The 22,785-nt window shown below is 47.5% G+C and overlaps 1 protein-coding gene across 1 annotated transcript; it reads right to left on the reverse strand.

Annotated features, from left to right (window-relative positions):
- Nucleotides 1-792: 792 nt before the first annotated feature.
- On the reverse strand, nt 793-17,379 carry LOC122542336 (platelet-derived growth factor subunit B-like). The gene is made up of 7 exons (XM_043680003.2): nt 16,488-17,379; nt 15,759-15,819; nt 5,781-5,870; nt 4,901-5,100; nt 4,046-4,172; nt 2,172-2,301; nt 793-1,944 (listed from the first exon to the last, which is right to left on the reverse strand). Exons 1-6 carry the CDS (start codon nt 16,539-16,541, stop codon nt 2,192-2,194), a joined length of 642 nt encoding a protein of 213 aa, XP_043535938.2. The 5' UTR covers nt 16,542-17,379; the 3' UTR covers nt 793-1,944; nt 2,172-2,191.
- Nucleotides 17,380-22,785: the final 5,406 nt, after the last annotated feature.

The following is a 22,785-nucleotide window of genomic DNA, read 5'->3' on the forward strand; positions in this document are numbered from 1 at the left end:
CCCAATCTCCCAGAAAATTGAGCATCCAGTCCTGTCCTTCCCTCAACCATGTTTCTGTAATTGTTCTAATATCTTCTTGCTATGTTCCCACCCATGCCGTAAGTTCAATCTGCCTAACCTGTAAGGCCTCAGACATTGAAATAAATTCAGATTAATTCATTAGTCATCCCTCATCCCCTGCTGTGTTGTTGCCTACCTTGTCTATTTAACGTGCTGTCTAACTTTGAACCATCCTTCACCCCCTGTTATCTCACTACTGCTTAGAAATCACCTCCACCCCACTGCCAGACTAGTTTAAAGCCTCCCAAGTAGCTCTGGCCAATCTCTGTGAGGACATTGATCCCCCTCCATCCATCTTGTACAGGTCACGTCTACCCCAAAAGGGGAGGTCACAATGATCCAAAAATCTGAATCCTTGCCCACACTGCCAGCTCCTCAACCACTCGCTCATCTGCTCTATCCTCTTGTAGGTCAGCAGCAAATTGGAGAGCTTCCTGCCCTTGTCAGTCAAGACTGAATCAAGAATTCCGTGGCATCTGTTAGGAGTGTCAGGTTGCTACTTGATCAAGAAGATAGAGCATAGACTCTGCATCAAGATGAATGTTGGTGCAATGGTCCTCAAAAACTTCAGTCAGTCAGTCAGAGCCTAAGGCAATCCAGAGCAGCTCAGGATAATTAACTGACTGTCTCCAAATTATTTAGTTCACATTCCCAGTCCATGTTCTAGTTGGAATGTGTGACTCAGTGAAACGGATTCAACATGTTCCTTTGCACTTGGGTCTAACACAGGGATCACAAAAAGCCATTTATTGTGTTTCATATAAATCTTTACAACTTTAAATATATAAATAATTAGTCATAATATTTATCCTGAAAAAAAAAGAGATTCCATTCCAGTGTATAATACAGGTGAGCTGCTGAGGAGAATTCCCCGCTGTTTACAGCCTCTAGCAGAATAACGTCACCCACACCAGCCCCTGCACAGAGCAATCCATTTGCTGTTTCCTGCCCCCTCCTCTGTTCTGTGTTCCGGTACCTTTGCCCCTCGCTGGACAGTGCTGCTGCAGTTAGATCCACAGTTGGGGTTTGATCACAGTCCTGGCTCTGAACCAAATCGAGGCCGATCCCTTGCCTCAGGCAAGTGTAAACAAGTAGCAAGGACCAGGCGTGCCGTCAGCTCAACTATGCAGCATGCTTCGATCCCAGGAGCAGGAGGGGCCGGGTCTCCCTGAGCAAGCGAGTGACTGAGCGAGCATGGGGCTTCTGTGGCCATGCCTCAGGCCACTTCTTTCAGCTCCAGCTTAGTTAACTGTTGCACAAGCCAAATCTGCAGGGACACAAAGTCACAGCTTTCACAGACCAGCATTGAACCCTGATCTGGCCTGGTTTCCAATCCTGGGCCTGGGGTCTGCACGAATCCTGAAGGAGGTTAGGAACCAGGCAGGCACCGTGCAGTTAGCATCCTGGGCTGGGAGGAGGGTGGAAGTGGGTATTGAACATCAGCACCTGGGGGGTCTGTAGGTACCCCTGTAAAATGCCACTCAAAACGGGCAGAACCAGCTGGTGACCTGGCTTCCCCTCACGCTGTTCACTCCGATCACAGTAACCAACATTAAATACACAGAAAATATATTTTAAAATAAGCAAAATATACAGTGCAAGCAGCCTGGGTCTCCATGCAGAATCAACCACTCTCTGTCCATTTCTCACCCCAACAGAGGCATGAAGCTAAAAATCCAGTCGTCATTAGCATGGTGTCCGTATTAAGAATCAGCTTCAGTCTTTAGTGCAGATTTGTCTCTGGTTTGCAGGAGTTTGCCATGAAGATGTTAAAATCCAGTCGATCACAGTTGGAGTGATTGTGAGCAGCTGCCCTGACAGATAGAGCCCACTGACCGACTGCGATTTCAATTGGATTCTCCGTGGGATCCGAGTGTAGGACACCTGCAAATTCAGACAGGACAACGTGAATGTGACAGACAGGAGGACGGCACACCCAGCACAGGGCCAGGCCTGGAGGGTCACTGACCTACTCACAGAGCCTTTAGTGTTCATAACGCACGGCCCACCAGATCCGACCATCCTCTCGGGATACATAGCCCTCTCCCCCACCCCTTCCCCTACTCAATTGGGAACCTCTCAGCTGAGCGGAGAGCCAGAAGGCTCTTTACCTGAATCATGTTGCCTGCCCCTATCTCGGGGGGAGTCCCTTGCCATCGCTGATGTGCTTGAATTTCCGATACTTGCGCTTCCTGTGTCCTCGAGGCTGGATCACAGTGGGAGCTGCACTCGCCAGAGATCCTGGGGGGAAAAAGTCAGTCAGTCAGCCAGCCAGCCAGCCAGCCAATCAGCCTCCAGGGCTTCACAGAACCAGAGAGCAGGAGTAGGCCACTCACTCCAATCATGGTTGATCATCCAACTCATTGTTCCTGTTCCTCTACATTTCTTTTGATCCCTTTGACCCCAGGTGTTATGATCAGCTCTTTAAAATCATTCAATGTTTTGGCCTCAGCTGCTTTCTGTGGTAGGATGACTGCTTTCTGGGTGAGGAAGTTTCTCACCACCGTCCTAAGTGGTTTACCTCAAGTTCCGACCATGATCCCTGGTTCTGGATTTTCCCACTATCAGGACATCCTTCCTGCCTTTACCCTGTCTACTCCTGTTAGAATGAGGGGTTTCTCAAAGAAACTGAAATTCTAACTCCAATGAGTATAGGCCTAATTGACTTAACCTCTTCTCATATGTCAGTCCTGCCATCCCCAGGAATCAGGTGATTTTCCTGCTCCTCGGATGCTGCCTGACCTGCTGTGCTTTTCCAGCAACGCTCTAATCCATCCCCAGGAACCATCTGGTAAAGCTTTGCTGTACTCCCTCCAGAGCTAGAGCACTCATCCTCAGTTAAGGTGACCAAAAAAAACTGCACACAACACTCCAGATGCAGTCTCACTGAGGCCCTGCTCCTGTACTCACTATGAAGGCCAACAGCCCATTTGCCTTCTTCATCGCTGTTAGACCAGCAATGCTTACTTAGAGCGACTGGTGTCATCACACATTCCCCTCTCTCTATTAACACCCAGACAGTAATCTACCATCCTCTGTTTGCTCCCAAAATGAAGAACCTCACATTTATCCACATTATACTGCATCAGCCATGGATTTGTCCACTCACTCAGCCTGTCCAGATCCCACCTGAACCATCTCGGCACCCTCCCCACCCAGCTTTGCGTCATCTGCAAATTTGGAGGTTTTACATTTACATCCCTCATCTAAATCATTAACATATCCATCAGCCTGGATCTCGGCTACTCTGAGCTTCTAGTTAGCAGCAATGTTCCTGCTCTTGGTCACTATCTGGGCTCCTCAGCGTAGTGTGTTGGCTCTCTTAATTACAGTGCTCTCTCCATCACAACCTTCACTGCTCAGGCTCCCTCACACTAATAAGGAACATGTTGGTGAGGGCAGTAACAGAGCAGATCGAAGGGTTCCAATTGATATTGGCACTATATGGAAAACATGAAAGCAGTGACAAAACTTGGAAGCAGTATTAATGAGAACAGGATATTACTACATAACACTCAGCAACACCCAAGATCCACCCAGAACCCAAAATAGTCCTCAAGACTCACCCAGCATCCAACATATTACTCAGAAGCCACCCCCAGCACCCAACACTCTCCCAGCACCCACCTAGTACCAAACGTACCACCCAAGACCACCCAGCATACCACTCAGAATCCAATATACTACTCAGGCCTACTTAGCACCCAAGTGCCACTAAGACCCATCTAGTACTCTACATTACTGAGAATCCGCCCAGCACCCAACATACCACCTCAGGACCCACACTGCACCCACCCAGCACCCAAAATACCCCCCCAGCATCCAACATACCCCAGGACCCACCCAGCACCCAACATACCCCCCAGGACCACACCAACACCCACCCAACATATCCCCCCAGCACCCACCCAACATACCCCCCCAGCACCTGTTCTAGTTGGTCACTCCCATTTGCTTGCCTTGGGTCTGACGTGTGGACACTCACCCTGTCTCTCCCGCGAAGCCGTGTTTTCAGCAGTGGTTACACACTTGCACTCGACGTGGTCTAACAACACAATCACTGCATTCTTGTTTTTACAGTGTCGGTGGGGGCATATTCTCCTCGTTACCACCTGAGAAAGAGACCGTTCAGTTAGAGCAAACCATCATCAATAAAAATAACAGCCCAGAAAGACAGAGCCTTCAGTCAGTCACAGTTTGCTGTTTGCGTTTAGCACGAGGGGGCATTGCCATCAGGCGATGGGACTGCACAGTGAGGTAGTTTACTGTTGCCTCCAGACTCCAATGGGATGTTGCACTTTTTCAGAATTTTCCACCAACCCAAAGTCCTCAATGGTACCAGGGTGGTGGTAGGGGGGTTGGGTAAGCCAGACCACCCCGCAAGCAGGCTCCACAGCTCCCGCACTGTCCCTGCTCTCAGCACTGAAGATTCTAGAAGCCTCTCTTCCTGAGTTGGGGTCCCAAACATTGAAGAGTCAAGTGTGGAACGTTTCCCTGTAGGATTTGTTGTGGAAGCTTGCAAGGGACTGTCCGCAGTATCTTTGACTTAAGCAGAGACTGAATGAGGGGGTCAAATCCTTCCCTCCATCACCCAGACCATCACTAATCCTGCAGGTTAGACAGAGCAAGCCCAACCCTATCGCAGACCAGTAAAACCCCGACTTCCCTTTGACAGCCTCCTTTCAAGATCCCCTATACAACCCCCACCTTCTCTGCAATACCTTCCTGTACCCCGCTTCTCGCACTTGCTCCCATAGTCCCAAAGCCACCACAGACCCTCATACGCTGGCACTATCTGACCCCCCCCACCCCCAGTGATGCCATACGTCCTGCTCCTCACCTTGACGTGTCGCTCTTGTACCTTGGTTGCCTGGCACTTGTAGTTCCTGGTGTTGCAGCAACCAGAACATCGCTGCACCTCCACGCAGGATGGCCACACAACAAAATTGGCGCTGGTGTGATCCACCATGCTCCGGGTGATTTCGATGACCGTGGGCCTCACCTTACACTTGGCGGGCTTGGCAAGTTCCACCACCGGCTCTGGAAGAGATCAGCAAAGCAGCTCACCACAACAACCTGGGCAAATAGAGAGAACTCCGAAAGCTCTCACCGAGTCAGGCCAGAGCTCCATCAGTCAGGGTTAGCATAATCCCTCCAATATCCCCAAAGACAAAGGGCAGACTGGGAGACAGGAATTAGCAGTGCTGCAGGCACGGCCCGCAATGGACAAGTGACAGGACAGAGGAATGAAAGGCAGAGTCAGAAGTGCAGCAGTTTGATGTAGGGACTCCAGATGGGTAGGAGCAATCCCTCCCTAAAGTATTGCTTTAAAAACCTTCCTCTTACCCAGTGTGCCCCAGGGAGTGAGCTAACGCTCTCTTCACACAGGCACACTCTCCTCTCTGATTCCACCCTCTCCCAAAGAGAGGCCTGGACAAAAGCCTCCAACATCAATTCTGGCAAGAGTTTACAAACCTTCCACCCCTTCAGCCCAGAAATCACAACTAAACACCCTCATTGCTGGCGATCCCGATGAGTTGCCAAGACAGACATCCAACGCCCTCCTCCCGAGGCACTCAGAAATGTGACCAATGGCTACAGCAGGAAAAACAAGTGTACTTAGACACGGGCACCCCGTCTCGATCTGTTTCGCAAACGTACCCCCCCCCCCGCCAACCAGACATCAGCAGAAACTCATTCCTCCCAGAAAAGGCTCTCACCTGGGCTCTGTGTCACTTGGACAGCTTGCCAATGGCCTTTTCCAACCACAGACACCGAGTAAAGCTTCTCCGAATCCTTGGCATCTGCACCTGAAATCAGACCCATCGCTGCTCATTATTTTGGCCCACCTCCAATTCTACATTCACAGAATGGTTTTTGGAAACAACTGACAGCTGGAGACTGATATCACGCATTTGCGACGTGCACTTTTGAAATAAACTGAAGAAAAAAAGAAGTCACATTTAAAAAGAATGCATTTATTTAAAAAGTGCCATTTCAAAACCACCAAATGGTGGGATTCAGTTGACACTGAGAAATATTGAGAGAATAGGAAACTAATCATGAACTTCAAATTAAACTTCAGTTGCCAATTGCATACCAACGTGGATACGTGAGAGGATGTGTAAAAACAAAAGTCGTTGTATCCTCAAACAAAAGCAAAATACTGTAGATGATGACAATCTGAAAGAAAACCAAATTGCTGGAGAATCCCAACAGGTCTGGCAGGAGAAGTAGAGCCAATGCTGATATGACTCTCCTTAGTCCTTGGAAAATGTGCTTGGTCATTCAGAAATCTACCTACAAAATCAATACAAGTACTGATGCATTTAATAACAGAACTTGGATCAGGCCAACACAATGCACAATTCAGACCTCCAGATTATATTAAAAGGTTGGAAGCACGGGAACAGATGGATTGAAATGACATCAGAACAGAGAGGTTAAAGCTATCAGGAAAGATTTTAAATGGACAGATAATCAGATGGAGGTTTTAAAGATCATGAAAGGATTTGATAGAGTAGATGTCATGAAGATGTTTCGACTTGTCGTGGCGACTAAACGCTGTCAATAGTAGATAGCCGCTGATAAATCTAACTGCAAATTGGGAAGAAACACATTTGCCCAGAGAGAGTGAGGAAACAGTGGAACTCGTTTCCATAAGGAGATATGTCAAGGGGATGCTGGAAAAACACAACAGCAAAAGGAATAATAGGAGATGGTGACAGTGAGAGATGAATGGATGGGAGGAGCTCATCTGAGACAAAGATCAACGCAGAGCAGTTGGACTGAAATTGGTTTTGGTGCTGGAAATATTTTGGAATTAAAGTAATACCATGTCCAATTAGTTTCTATTGAGTACAATGTATCAATATCTTATGACTTCCAATATCTCTAATGATAAGAAAGTTAGCATTAAGGCACTTTACCTGAATGCTCGTAGCATTCGTAACAAAGCAGATGAACTAATGGCACAGATCATCGTGAATGATTATGATGTGGTAGGCATCACAGAGACGTGGTTACAGGGGGGTCAGGACTGGCAGTTAAACATCCAAGGGTTTTCAACTTATCGAAAAGACAGGGAGGCGGGCAGAGGGGGCGGGGTGGCCTTGTTAGTTAAGAACAAAATTAAATCTATGGCACTGAATGACATAGGGTCGGATGATGTGGAGTCTGTGCGGGTGGAATTGAGGAACTACAAAGGCAAAAAAACCATAGTGGGAGTTATGTACAGACCTAACAGTGGTCAGGACCAGGGGCGCAACATGTACCGGGAAATAGAGAAGGCATGTCAGAAAGGCAAGGTCACAGTGATCATGGGAGACTTCAATATGCAGGTGGACTGGGTAAATAATGTTGCCAGTGGATCCAAAGAAAGGGAATTCATGGAATGTTTACAGGATGGCTTTTTGGAACAGCTTGTCATGGAGCCCTCAAGGGAGCAGGCTATTCTGGACCTAGTGCTATGTAATGAACCAAACTTTAAGATTTTTTATAAAGTAAGGGAACACTTAGGAAGCAGCGATCATAATATGGTAGAGTTCAGTCTGCAGTTTGAAAGAGAGAAGGCAAAATCGGATGTAATGGTGTTACAGTTAAATAAAGGTAATTATGAGGGCATGAGAGAGGAACTGACGAAAATAGACTGGAAGCAGAGCCTAGCAGGGAAGACAGTAGAGCAAAAATGGCAGGAGTTTGTGGGTAAAATTGAGGACACTGTACAGAGGTTCATCCCCAAGAAGAGAAAGATTATCCGGGGAGGGATTAGACAGCCATGGCTGACAAAGGAAGTCAGGAAATCTATCAAAAAAAAAGAGAAGCCTATAAAGTGGCCAAAAGAGCATGGGGAAATCAGAAGATTGGGAAGGATACAAAAACAAACAGAGGATAACAAAGAGAGAAATAAGGAAGGAGAGGATTAAATATGAAGGTAGGCTAGCCAGTAATATTAGAAACGATAGTAAAAGTTTCTTTCAATACATAAGAAACAAACGACAGGCAAGAGTAGACATTGGGCCACTTCAAACTGATGCTGGAAGCCTAGTGATGGGAGGTAAGGAGATAGCAGGAGAACTTAATAAGTACTTTGCGTCAGTCTTCACAGTGGAAGACATGAGTAATATCCCAACAATTAAAGGGAGTCAGGGGGCTGAGTTGAGTATGGTTGCCATTACAAAAGAGAAAGTGCTAGAAAAGCTAAAAGGTCTTAAAATTGATAAATCTCCTGGCCCTGATGGGTTACATCCTCGAGTTCTGAGGGAGGTGGCTGAGGAAATAGCGGAGACTTTGGTTGAGATCTTTCAAAAGTCACTGGAGTCAGGGAAAGTCCCGGATGATTGGATGATCACTGTTGTAACCCCCTTGTTCAAGAAAGGATCAAGGCAAAAGATGGAAAATTATAGGCCAATTAGCCTAACTTCGGTTGTTGGTAAAATTCTAGAATCCATCATTAAGGATGAGGTTTCTAAATTCTTGGAAGAGCAGGGTCGGATTAGAACAAGTCAACATGGATTTAGTAAGGGGAGGTCGTGCCTGACAAACCTGTTGGAGCTCTTTGAAGAGGTGACAAGTAGGTTAGACCAGGGAAACCCAGTGGATGTGGTCTACCTAGACATCCAAAAGGCCTTTGATAAGGTGCCACACGGGAGGCTGCTGAGCAAGGTGAGGGCCCATGGTGTTCGAGGTGAGCTACTGGTATGGATTGAGGATTGGCTGTCTGACAGAAGGCAGAGAGTTGGGATAAAAGGTTCTTTTTTGGAATGGCAGCCGGTGACAAGTGGTGTCCCGCAGGGTTCAGTGTTGGGGCCGCAGCTGTTCACATTATATATTAATGATCTGGATGAAGGGACTGGGGGCATTCTAGTGAAGTTTTTCGATGATACAAAGTTAGGTGGACAGGCAGGTAGTACTGTGGAAGTGGGGAGGCTGCAGAAGGATCTAGACAGTTTGGAGGAGCGGTCCAGGAAATGGCTGATGGAATTCAATGTGAGCAAATGCGAGGTCTTGCATTTGGAAAAAAGAATAGAAGCATGGATTATTTTCTAAACGGTGAGAAAATTCTTAAAGCCAAAGTACAGAGGGATCTGGGATTGCTAGTTGAGGATTCTCTAAAGGTAAACATGCAGGTTGAGTCCGTGATTAAGAAAGCGAATGCAATGTTGTCATTTATCTCAAGAGGGTTGGAATATAAAAGCACCGTTGTGCTACTGAGACTTTATAAAGCTCTGGTTAGGCCCCATTTGGAGTACTGTGTCCAGTTTTGGTCCCCACACCTCAGGAAGGACATACTGGCACTGGAGCGTGTCCAGCGGAGATTCACACGGATGATCCCTGGAATGGTAGGTCTAACATATGAGGAACGGCTGAGGATCCTGGGATTGTATTCATTGGAGTTTAGAAGATTAAGGGGAGATCTAATAGAAACTTACAAGATAATACATGGCTTGGAGAGGGTGGACGCTAGGAAATTGTTTCCGTTAGGCGAGGAGACTAGGACCCGTGAGCACAGCCTTAGAACTAGAGCGGGTAAATTCAGAACAGAAATGCGGAGACATTTCTTCAGCCAGAGAGTTGTGGGCCTGTGGAATTCATTGCCGCGGAGTGCAGTGGAGGCTGGGATGCTAAATGTCTTCAAGGCAGAAATTGATAAATTCTTGATGTCACAAGGAATTAAGGACTACGGGGAGAATGCGGGTAAGTGGAGTTGAAATGCCCATCAGCCATGATTGAATGGCGGAGTGGACTCGATGGGCCGAATGGCCTTACTTCCGCTCCTATGTCTTATGGTCTTAATAAAACTTCCATATTAAATGGTGACAGACATTGTTGCATTATCTAGATCAAAGTAACATGATAAAGATTTGTTATAAAAAAAATCACTAGTCTGGGATATATACAGTGCAAGGGAGACAGACAGACAGGAGATACCACATAGAGATAGACATGCCTAGATACAAAATCCTCAGGATAACTCATTGTCAGGGTGTGCTGTAATCAGCAGGTGCTAAGGGGTCAAAGGCCAGAATATTGGGAGCGGTGATAAAGCTGGGCTTTAAGAAACATCTGAAGTGGATGAGACAGAGGTATAGAGAGACTTACAGAGGGGACTTCAGAGCTTAAGACATACACAGGTAAGGATATGGCCAATCAATGGGAGATCAGAAAGGAAGTCTGCAAAAGAGCTCAATTTAAATTAGTTTCAGATTGTGAAGTGACCAGTACAGTATCCAGTTAGCAGGATAGTTCCCTGACAACTAATAATTAAGTTATCTATTTACCGCTTACTGTTACCAATACGTATATAAAAACATAACAGATAGTTGCTAATATAATAGCTTTTCTGCCAATATTATAGCTTTTCTGCCAATATTCCAATGACCAGTTCAATTCCCAGCAGACCCATGCCCTGGTTACCAGAATCAATCCCAGTCTTTACAATTCACATTCATTAGCAGCCCCCTAATCCTCTCCCTTCCATTCAAATTCTGCTCATTTATCCTCATCTTTCACACATTTGCACAAATTGCTTCCAGCTAAAAGTGTGAAATACCAGCGAGAATAAACCTCATCCTTCAATCATCAGCTTCTGGAGCATTTCTAGCAATCAGTCCATCCCAGGTTGCAACTCTGTGGAACCAAACTGCAATGAATCAATGGGAATTAACAGACTGGAAAGAGTTTGCCTGGGGTTTACCAACTGTTAGCTGAAAATAGTGAAGTCACACCAGGCTAAAGGTAAAGTACAGAAAGCTCCAAGTTGTTGCTTTCTTCATATCTTCATTATACAAAGAATGTTTTTCAAACTCTGGCCAGGATTTGTTGCAAAAACTGCATCAGTGTTAGACAGAACAATTCTAACTGCCCAGTAATTGACCTGAACTTCAGCAGGACAAATAGGATGCCATCCAGCTCCTCAAACCTGCTGGAAAGCCACATGAGGAGGCCACTCCATTACTTTGCTGTGCTGTGCTGTGCTGGGGTAGGTGGAATGACCACTATATTCAATCGGTTATTGGTTAATCCCTACTTCAAATGTTAATTCTGCTGTGGTTTCATACCTGCAAAACTCTGAACTCAAAAACGCTTCAATCTCAGTTTTGGAATTTTCAAATGACCCCACAGACTCAAGTGCGTTTTGGGTGGGGGGGGGGGGGGGGGGGGGGAATGTTTTTGATCTGTGAGTGATAAATGAGGAAGGTGGAACGTATTTCCCTTGGGATGAGAATGTTGTCGTCTGCATTCAGATATATGGTGACCACAGACTGCTCACTATCATCTGTCCATCTTTGTAATTACTGCTCACAGGAACCAAGTGCTCTGATCACTTTTACTTGATTAATTCCTGGGTTTCTGTTTTCCTCTTTTCCCTTCAATCGCTTGTTGTACCTAACCTTCAATTTTGACAGTTTCCCTTCCAACCATGAAACCTGAAGGTGAATTCTGAAACCTCTCAAACCTGTGTGTAGAAGCAGAGTTTTAAATCACATGTATTTTATCTTTATCTTGTGCCACCCTGTTCTTAAGGCTTCTCTACAACTGGACCAAACCTAACTACTTCAATCCTACTGTCTGCAATCTCTGCTGCTCCAACAAGTCCATATGCATTTTCCATCGTTTTTAAAATTATGAGGAACGCGACAAAATCAAATCAAGAGAAATTACCCGCAACAACTAAATACTATTCCATCCTCTGGGATTTGAAGTAAGTGGGAAAGTTAGGAGCCAAGGGATGGGCGAGTTTAATTTACATTCAAACAAGAATTAAGTTATGGGATAATTTACCAGGAAAACTGACGCAGGTCTGGACAAAACACTTGAGCATCAACAACCATAGCTTGCATTTACACAACAATTCTTTCCCAGTAAGGAGCTGCCTTCTGGGCAGGGAAAGGGTCCAGAAGGAAAAAGGTGGAAGTTGATGTCAGTTCAAAACTACAGATTTAATATAGGCTGTTGTAAATATCTGACAGTCTGCAGAATAACAGATACCAATGATGATATTTGATTAAAGTTGGCCAGAGTTGGAGGATTAGATGGTAAGCCTGGTGAACACCCCCAATGTGAGCGGTCTAGTGTGCGGGGGAAGAGGTTTGTATGCTTTCCACTTTGGTGTGCTAGTTCGCATTTCATTTTTAGTGTCTACACCACTGGCTAACAGCAATACGACAAAGAGAACGCTGCATGTGTCAATCTCTCCCAGTTAGTTCACAGCCTCGCCATCAGAGAGTTCAGTTCAACATATGGAAACCAGCTTTGTTTTGGCTGCAAGGCTAAGCTTTGAAGGGGGTTCCATCCCCAGACATTGCAGCACATCCCAGGAATCATCCAACTTGCAGATACAGGCCAGAAACCTTGTTGACGTGGGAGAATTGGACATTAAAAAGATGCAAATGCAGACAGGAAATTTGGAGCGGAGTCCAAGTATGGATGGAAGTCTAAATTATTGTGCACCGGGAGGGGAAATGGGGAGCTCTTGAAATGGTTTGGTTCTGAGCAGAAATGCTGACCTCATGCCAACTGTCAGTGCCTTAGTACGGGATAACCGCCTCACTTGATCAGACAAGGATCTCCACACAGAAAGAAGAAGCAAAACGGAACATTGAAGGCACCTTTCATAACGGCACATTACCAGTGCAAGAGCAGAAGAATTGTGGTCTGAGGCTAATATCATTGTAAAGGGAGCTTCCATTGAGACCATGCAGACTGCTCCTGTTCATTGTCAGAGATATCGAGCAAGGAGACTCTGATTGCAATAACAGCTACTCAAAGTGAAGTCCAACAGACCGTGAGATAATGTATTAGTGACTACCGGTTACAACTTTGCCAGAATATCCATAATCTCGTGGAGTGAGTGAATGGGACAGGTACGCAGCAAGGAAAACTGCTCCATTGAAAACAAACGCAGGGAGGTCACTGGCTCTAATAAAGCAGCTGGGGAGATGGAACAGCACTCCAAGCAAACTGCCATTCAACAAGCTCCAAGTAGCATAGAAAGGCACAGCAGAGTATGATCTCGAGCACACACGAAGGAGCTAAGGAAAGTTAGGACTCACTCGCGCGGCAGAGCTAAGGTGCAGCGCCATCTCAATCAACACTTGAGATTGCTGATAGCTTGACAGATCTAAACTCCACAAATCACAAGCACTCGACGCTGAAACCCCAACATAACACCATGAAAGCTGCAGCTGTTATACCTGACTTGAGTAAGGCAGTGTGGAACAACAGAAACCCGACTGAGAGCACCAGATACGATCTAGCAACTCTGCACTCTCGGTGTATTTGCCATTGCAGGGAGTCCTGGATAGCCTATACCGAGGAGGAGTAAAGGCTGAAAAACACCAAAAAAACCCAGAAGATGTTGGAGACACTCAGCAGATCTGGCTACACTTGTGAAGAGTTAACACTTCAAATCCAGTGACTCTTCAAAACTGGAAACAGCTTGGAAATGGTATTTATGCTAAGGGGGGGGGTTGTGAGGGTTGAGGTAAATAAAGAGGTAGATAAAGGGATTGTTGATAGGAAGCTAGGGAAGACGAGATAGGCAATAAGGACCATCAGTGGGTGAAAAATGGGTTGACTCTGGTGAAAGCAACTGATGTGATGACTGGGCTTGGTGTGGGAGTTGCGGTAAAGAACATGGAAAGAGGTGCTCATTCTAAAATTATTAAACCCAATATCGAGTCCTTAAGGCTGCAGGGTCCCCAAGCAGAAAATGAGGAGCTGTTCTTCCAGCTTGTGCTGGAGCCCTACAGTGAGACAGATGTTGGCCAGGGAACACAGTGGGCTGTTGACGTGGCAGGCAACTGGAAACTCAGGGTCATTCTTGCAGACAGAACATAGGCGCTCCATAAAAGCGGTCACCCAGTCTGCATTTCGTTTCCCCAGTGTAGAGGGGACCACATTGTGAGCAGCCTGAACACCTCAACGTTTTAAGACGTATCTGTCAGAAGGATAGGGTCACTTCCTCAGGTTCCGCCACGCGCTAATTCCTCTAGCCAACAACCCATTGCTAAGCCAATGGCGTCCGCGCTGGCTCGACCACTTTCATCACGTCAATAACAGAAGTTTACCCAACACTGGGTTACAACAGCCTGAAGGACCAGACTCTCTGCTCAAAGGACACCTGACAGGAAGATATGAAGACAGCATTGACAACTGGGAGACAGACACGGATGGCTGTGACCTCTGGAAGGAGGGGAGCAGATAAGAGAAACACTCAGCTGGCTGAGAAGAGGGTCTAGAGAAAAGGCAGGCCATGAATGCTGCTCCTTCCCAGTCTGTCATCCACTGCAGTAAACCCCACAGAGACAGCAATGCCGGGGAGGGGGTGGCCCTGTACTATTATACCAAGAGAAGCTCAACACAAGTTTACCATCATCTTGCAAACAAAAACAGCCAGGTAATTGGGACGTTGTGTGCGAGAGAGAGTGTGCGAGCATGGAGGAGGAGGTTAGGTAGCAGGTGCGCTAAAATCGTTTTGGGAAATGTCTTTATTCAGTGGACTGGACCCTTACTGTCTCCAAAATGTCTCAATACCATTATAAACAAAAGCTCAAGCAGGTCAAGGGTTAAACAGAAATCCTGGCAGCAAGACTGAATTTACTGAAATGCTAACTATCATATTTGAGCAGCTGAAATGTTAATGTGAAGGTCATCAGCTCCAGCAAAAGAAAGAAACTTTGTTCATTTGAGTGTTCCAGACAATTGGAAATACAAACGATCAGGAAATAATTCCACAGATTCCATCCTTGTCGGGATGTGAGGAATGCTAACACACTGAGCCTATATTTAGAAGCACATTCATTGTGTTTGGAAAAAATACAAGAAGAAAGAGACTGGCATTAACAATGCTGGGCCCGAACCCAGGCAAAGAGATCAGCCTCACGCGATGCCTTACTCTGTTATACTGGTGAGGAGATACTGCAGCCTTGCCAAACCCCATTCGGATTGTAGACAATTGCAGGAAACACTGGGCTTTCTTAGATAGTAGCTGAGCTGAGGTTGGAATGGCCAGCAGACAAAACAGGCAAGAACTGAAATGCCGTTCCAGAATGCTGTGAGGAATGTGACCTAATCGAGGAGGTAGCCCAGCCCAGGAGAGCAGTTAGAAGCGACAGGGCTCACTCCTGTTTGAAACTGTATAATCTGCTCAGGTTTATTCACTCTGTCTCCCTTCTCAAGGGCAACAAATGCTGGCTCAGACACAAAAGCCCACTTCCTGCAATCCGTTACAAAGTGGCCCACATTCTGGGCACTGTGATGTTGCACTCTGTCTCTCAGCCCCACGGTTTCACCGTGCCTCCTGTTAGCATGCACTCCCTCCCACACACTCTCCATTCTCAGTGTTAACAAACCCTGCCAACTCCCCCTGCACACCCCCCTGCCAACTCTCCAGCCATTTCAAAACCCCACAGCTTCCCATCTGTGGATGTCCACACTCGCAAATCCCAGCATTCCCTCATTTCTTGTCAGCTGCAGATCAGCTTCACACTTTCACATCCCTCCCATGGCCTTTGACACCAACCTCTGGGTGGGTGAGACCAACCCATCAGCAGTCACCCTCTGAAATGACCAGTATCTCCCCTTACCCTCCCAACCTCACTTCCTGCCAACTGTTGTACCTACTACCAACAGCTTAGTGAAGCAGCCACACCTCTCCATGCCTGCACATGAGCCACAATGTATCTGTGATTTACCTTTGGCTTGATGAGGGACGAAATGCTGGGATCTGCTGTATTCTGAAGGAATCCAGTCACCCTGTTGGTATGGAAGAGACATAGTAATGATCAGTAACCCACAGAGACTGCCCTAACCCTCAGTAAGCCACCCACAGGCTGGAAACCAAGTGGCAGGGCGAGGGAGGGCACCAGATTGGCAGGGGGTAAAAGGGGGAGCACTCTCAATGTCACCCACACCTATCCCCACCTGGAAGGATGATTCAGGTTGCAAACTGACCCAGCATTTTACAGTCCCGTTCTGGCAAACTCTGATTAATGACAATAACTGCCCCACATTTACCCTTTAGTCTATGAGCCCCATTGCCTTCTCCCCCTGCCCTCACCACCCTGCCCTCACCACCCTCCTTCCTAATGTATCTCAGTACAGGCGGCAATAATCAAATCAAATCTGTGCTATTTGTTCTCGTCCCCTCTAACTGAAGCTCTGAGCAGGCTCTGAGTTCCCCCCCCCCCCCCAGGGGTTACAGACCTCACCCAACCCAAGGGGGCATGGAGAAGGAGCCAAAGTGGGGAACTCGAGCTCTGATCCTACCCCCTCCTCATGCTCCCCACCCCAACGCCCCATATCCCCAGACCCTGATCCATGTACCCCATGCTGTCCTGCCCCCAGCCCATATAGTTGCACGCCCTACCCCCCCAGTTCCCATACCCCCGCAGCAGACTCCCCCTACCCCCCCAGTTGCTCACCTGAGTGACGGCCCACAGACAGCCCAGTATGAACATTGCGGTGTTCAGATCCATAGCTCGGCTCCTGCTCTCAGAGGCTGCAATCGGAGCAGCTCATCGCCCCAACCCCCGGGGGCTAGCAATCCAGGGGCTTGTCCCGGGGCAGCTCGGAATTCCCTGCAGCCTCTCCCACACACGCTGGGAGTCCGCAGGTTCTGATACCACCGGGAGGGAGGATCCGGAGCAACAGGTGTCGCTCGGTGACCAGGAGCGGGTCCAGAAGCAGAGCCGGAGTGCCCAGTCCACGGCTACCCCTCACCCCGATGTCGTCCTTGCCCCTCTCCCCCCGTGTGCCTGTCGGTCAGTCTCCCAGTCTGTGCCCCTCTCTCTCCCCCCCGGTGTCTCTCAGTCTCCCTGTGTGTATGTCTCCCAGTGTATGTGTGTGTGTGTCTCTCTTTCTTTCCGTGTCTCTCTCTCTCTCTGTGTCTGTGTGTGTCTGTCTCTCTTTCCCTGTGTATGTCTCCCTGTGTGTGTGTCTCTCTCTCTTTCTCCCCCTTTGTGTCTCTGTGTGTGTCTCTCTCTCTCTTTCTCTCCCTGTGTGTCTGTGTGTGTGTGTGTGTCTGTGTGTGTGTCTCTCTCTTTCCCTGTGTATGTCTCCCTGTGTGTGTCTCTCTCTTTCTCCTCCTGTGTGTCTCTGTGTGTGTGTCTCTCTCTCCCTCCCTGTGTGTGTGTCTCTCTGTGTGTGTGTGTCTCTCCTCTCTGTGTGTGTGTGTGTGTGTCTCTCTCTGTGTGTGTGTGTGTGTGTGTCCCCCCCTGTCCCTGTCCCTGTCCCTGTCCCTGTCCCTGTGTGTCGCTAGGTCACTGCCTCGCTCCCTGTGTCTGTGTCCCTCAGGTTTTTCCCCCCTGATTAACTCTAGCTGCCTGCCTGGCTCTATGCTGTAAACTCCCTGTCACTCTGCTCTCTCTGGAGTTTTATAACCAAAGGCTGTGGAGGTGTGGGTCAGGATTGCGCATGTGTTGCGGGATTTCCCCCTGTCTTAAAGGGAAGGCGCAGCCCGTTAGCCGATAGAAAGGCCCGCCCTGGGGCTGAGACATGAAACATGACAAGTGTTGCACAGTCGGAGGCCAGGCCACCTCCTGTTGATGTTACATCACCATCGTCAGCTTTTTACAGGTCGCATTTTCTTTTCGTTATGTGTGTTCCTATGTCTTTCCGTTCTTTTCCACACCTGTCTTTTGCCTCTCCACACTTGTCCCTTTCTCCCCGTCTTTTCTCGTTTGTTTTGCTTCTATCTATCTCCCTCCTATTTATTTCTTTTTGTCTGTTTCTATCCATCTCATTTGTCTCTCTTTTATTTTTTAAGAATCACTACTGCATGGAAACAGGCCATTCATCCCAACAAATCCATACCAACCCTCTGAAGACTATCCCACCTGTCTGGCCAATCCACCGGTTTCCAGCATCTGCAGTCATTGTTTTTACCACCTAACCTGCACATCTTTGGACTATGGGAGGAAACCCACACAGACACGGGGAGAATGTGCAAACTCCACACAGTTGCCTGAAGGTGGAATTGAACCCAGGTCCCTGGCACTGAGGCAGCTGGGCTAACCACTCAGCCACCTAACTGTTTCTCTTCTCTCTTTGATTTTCTATCTCTGTCTCCTGTCCTCTATTTTCTCTCTCCTATTTCTGTCCTTCGGTCTCCAACTGTCTTTTCCCTCTTTTTCCCCCTCCTGGTCTTTCTCTGTCCTATTCACTCTCACCTGCTTCATCACTCCCTGTCTGTCTCCCTCTACTTCTCTCCTGCCCTTTTCCCTTGATATCTATCCAGGTGTTATTTTCCAGATCTTTTCCTTTGTTACCCTTTCTCTCTCAACCTCTCTCATTCTGATCTTCAAACTTTCCTTTTCTCTGTCTCTCTCTCAATATTTCTGACTCCTTGTTTTTATCAGTTTATGCTTCAATTCCTTTGTTTCTCGAGACATTCTCTTTCTTTTTCATGTCCCTCTTTCTGCATCCATCTTTTTTCCACTGTCTGTGTGTCTCTCTCTCTCTGTGTGTGTTTCTCTCTGTGTCTGTGTGTGTCTCTCTCTCTGTCTGTGTGTGTCTCTCTCTGTGTGTCTCTCTCTGTGTCTGTGTCTGTTTTGCTGATTCTTCTTTTATCCCTCACTATCTTTCTCTTTCTGTCCATCCGTGTCTGGGCCTGTCTCACTGCCTCTCCCCGCTCTCTGCGTGTCTGTCTCCCTGTCTGTCTGACCCTCTGTGTCTGTCTGGACCTGTCTCACTGACTCCCCTTCATTCTCTCTCTGCACTTCTGTCTCGCTGTCTGTCAGACCCTCTGTGTGTGCTTGTCTCACTGACTCCCCTCCATTCTCTCCCTGTCTGTCTGTCTCTCTATCTGGGCATGTCTTACTGGCTCCCCCCTCTCCGCCCCCCCCCACTTCACTTTTTTTCCCTCTTTGTGTCTGTCTCTCTGACTCCCCTCCATTCTCTCCCTGTCTGGGTCTGTCTCTCTGACTCCCCTCCATTCTCTCCCTGACTGTGCCTGTCTCTCTGACTCCCCTCCATTCTCTCCCTGTCTGTGCCTGTCTCTGTGACTCCCCTCCATTCTCTCCCTGTCTGTGCCTGTCTCTCTGACTCCCCTCCATTCTCTCCCTGTCTGTGCCTGTCTCTCTGACTCCCCTCCATTCTCTCCCTGTCTGGGTCTGTCTCTCTGACTCCCCTCCATTCTCTCCCTGTCTGGGTCTGTCTCTCTGACTCCCCTCCATTCTCTCCCTGTCTGGGTCTGTCTCTCTGACTCCCCTCCATTCTCTCCCTGTCTGGGTCTGTCTCTCTGACTCCCCTCCATTCTCTCCCTGTCTGGGTTTGTCTCTCTGACTCCCCTCCATTCTCTCCCTGTCTGGGTCTGTCTCTCTGACTCCCCTCCATTCTCTCCCTGTCTGTGCCTGTCTCTCTGACTCCCCTCCATTCTCTCCCTGTCTGGGTCTGTCTCTCTGACTCCCCTCCATTCTCTCCCTGTCTGGGTCTGTCTCTCTGACTCCCCTCCATTCTCTCCCTGTCTGGGTCTGTCTCTCTGACTCCCCTCCATTCTCTCCCTGTCTGGGTTTGTCTCTCTGACTCCCCTCCATTCTCTCCCTGTCTGGGTCTGTCTCTCTGACTCCCCTCCATTCTCTCCCTGTCTGGGTCTGTTCCCTTGTCTGCATCTGTTGCCCTGACTCCCTTCTGCATTTCTTTCTTGCACTGTCACCTTTTCTGACTGTCTGTCTTACGTATCCACTTTGTGTATTTGTCCATCTCTCTCAATCTGTCTTTCTCATTTCCTGCCTTTCTCTGCCCCAAACAAAGATTGAACAGATTGGAAACTCAGGTTAATAGCATCTGTAGACAGAAAAATGCAAAGTTTTCAGAACTGTTTAATTGGCATCTCATCTATCATCTTCAACATTAGCTCCCCTCACCACTGTGACAGTAATGTGCACTAACTAACTGTTTACTGCAATAATTCATCAAGGATACTCAGACAGCATCTTCCAAACCCACAACCACTTCCACCTGGAGGAACAAGGGCAACAGGTACATGGTAACACCACCATGGCAAGATGCCTCCCCACCCCCCAGCTCCTCACCATCCTCACTTTGAAATATATCACTGTTCCTTCAATGTTGCTGGGTCAAAATCCTGCAATTCCCTGATTTACAACGCTGTGGCTGTCTCTACACTACCTGATGAAGGAACAGTGCTCCGAAAGGTAGTGCTTCTAATTAAACTTGGTGTTGTGTGATTTTTAACGCTGTCTCGACAGTTAAAGAAAGGAGCTCACCTCTACCATCTCCAGGCAGTAAGGGATGGGCAACACCCACATTCCAGCAATGAATAAAAACTTTCAGTCCTTGATGCTAAAACGGACGCTTATTTTTAAAGAGAATATGAAAACAAGATTGAAGAAAATAAAATGTTTCCGCTGTGTGCCTGGATTTCTGTCTCTAAACAGAAAGGCTTGTATTAATACAGCACATTCGATTGGATGTGTTAAAGCAACTTAGTCAATGATATGTATTCAAGGAGTAATCACTGGAGAAGGAAGCTTTGAAGGGAGGTAGTGGCAGTAATGTCACCAGATTAGTAATTAAGGCCAATCATCTGGGGATGTCAGTTTGAATCCCATTGTTGAGAGAGTGGTGCTGGAAAAGCACAGCTGGGCAGGCAGCATCGGAGGGGCAGGGACATTGACCTTTCGGGCCGGAGCCCTTCATCAGGAATGAATCCCATTGTGTCAGGCTGGGAACGTTTGAATTCAATTAAAAGAGAACTGGAATAAAATAGAAAGGATTTCATGGTGATTGTTAAAAACTCATCTAATTGAATGGATACTTTTGTTATGGTATTGTACAAGTAATAATGCCCTCTCTCCTGTTCATTGTTGGACATGGTTGTGGACTGGAAATATGCTGCGAAAAGAAAAAAAGAGAATAAAAAACTCATCTAATGTCCTTTAGGGAAGGAAAACTCCCCCCTTTACCTGGTCTGGTTCACATGTGACTCCAGACCACACTGCAATGTGGTTTGACTGTATAAATACTGTTGACCCACCTGGCAACACTCACTTCCCATGAGCAAAAACATAGATACCTATTGGGCATTGCACACACATAGCGATGTGATAATCAGATGTTTTCTGAATGAAGGGTAAACATTAGCCGCGATACCAGGGAGAACAGCACTACTCTTCAAAATCGTACCTTCTGCCCAAACAGACTGAAATTTAAAAGATCTGTTCAAACAATCAGCTACCAATCAAGTAGGTGGTTTTGTTCTGGATGGTGTCCAGCTTCTTGAGTGTTGTTGGGATTGCACCCATCCAGGTGAGTGGGGAGTATCCTATTCCTGATGAAGGGCTTATGCCTGAAACGTTGATTTTCCTGCTTCTCGGATGCTCCCTGACCTGCTGTGCTTTTCCAGCACTACTCTAATCTAGACTCTAGTTTCCAGCATCTGCAGTCCTTGTTTTTACCTAGTATTCCATCACACTCCTGACCTGTGCCTTGTGGTGGATGGAATTTTGGGAGTCAAGAGATGAGTTACTCGCTGCAGTGTTCCTAACCTCTGACCTGCCATTGTAGCCTTATTTAAATGGCTTGACCAGTTTCTGGCCAATGGTAATCTGCAGGATCGGGATTTCTATTTTCTCAGCATTATGACATATTCATGCTTAGTAAGACATCACATTTTATGGGCAGTAAGTGTGCCACCCCCACCACTGGCACAGCCATATTGAATGACAGAACAGGCTCAAAGGGCCGAATAGCCAACTTGTGCTCCTATTTTCTTACAAGGACCGACCAGACACCATGTTTAAAAGACTCCAGGAGTCTCACGAGCATGATCCAGCCTCTGCTTATCAGCCCCTCGGAGATGTCAGAGACCAGGCACAAAACGAAGCCTGTTTGGATAATGCCCTTCCTAGATATTGTCCTGGAGGTGGTCAGGGGACATAACAGTGTTTCGTCAATGCTTCACCCCCCTAGGAGTGTGAATTAGTGCTGTCACACTGCCTCCTTGACCCTGCAGCACAACCAGGAGAACATACACAGCTGATATCTTTTACCAAACACTTCCATAGGGTGAGGACACAGCTGCCAAACATGAACACTCCCCATCTATTCCAGGCACACACATCGAATAAGGTTTTACTGGTTTTCATCAACTCAAACTCTTTGAGAACATTGAACCCCCTTCATTCAGAGCTGCTTAACATCTAAAAGCCTCTGAACAACATTCTTCTTACAAGTAACGCACAAGGATAACCAACGCTCTGGGTGTTGACACCTCTATTTGTATCTGTCAATGCAGACAAAGTGCACACGTGCCTGTGCACATGGCCTTTCCCGTTAGTGTGAACATGTACAAACAGCAGAAGGAGATGTCTGATACCAGGCTCCTCAAGCAGGCCCCTGAACTGACAGGAGAGCAAGGAGAAGGGGCCAGGGCTATCCACAGGTTGGCTCAGTGGTTAGCACTGCTGCCTCACAGTGCCAGGGACCCGGGCTCGATTCCAGTCTCAGGCGACTGTCTGTGTGGAGTTTGCACATTCTCCCCGTGTCTGTGTAGATTTCCTCCGGTTGCTCCAATTTCCTCCCACAGTCCAAACATGTGTAGGTTAGGTGAATTGGCCATGCTAAATTGTCCCATAGTGTTCAGGGATGTGTCGGTTAGGCGCATTAGTCAGGAGAAATGTTAAAGTAATAGGGTAGGGGTCTGGGTCTGGGTGGGATACTCTTCAGAGGGTTGACATGGACTTGTTGGGCTGAGTGGTC

Source organism: Chiloscyllium plagiosum, unplaced genomic scaffold, assembly GCF_037043375.1.
Source record: "Chiloscyllium plagiosum isolate Xiang-an unplaced genomic scaffold, Cpla_swu_hap1 HiC_scaffold_33, whole genome shotgun sequence".
Taxonomy (NCBI): Eukaryota; Metazoa; Chordata; class Chondrichthyes; order Orectolobiformes; family Hemiscylliidae; genus Chiloscyllium; species Chiloscyllium plagiosum.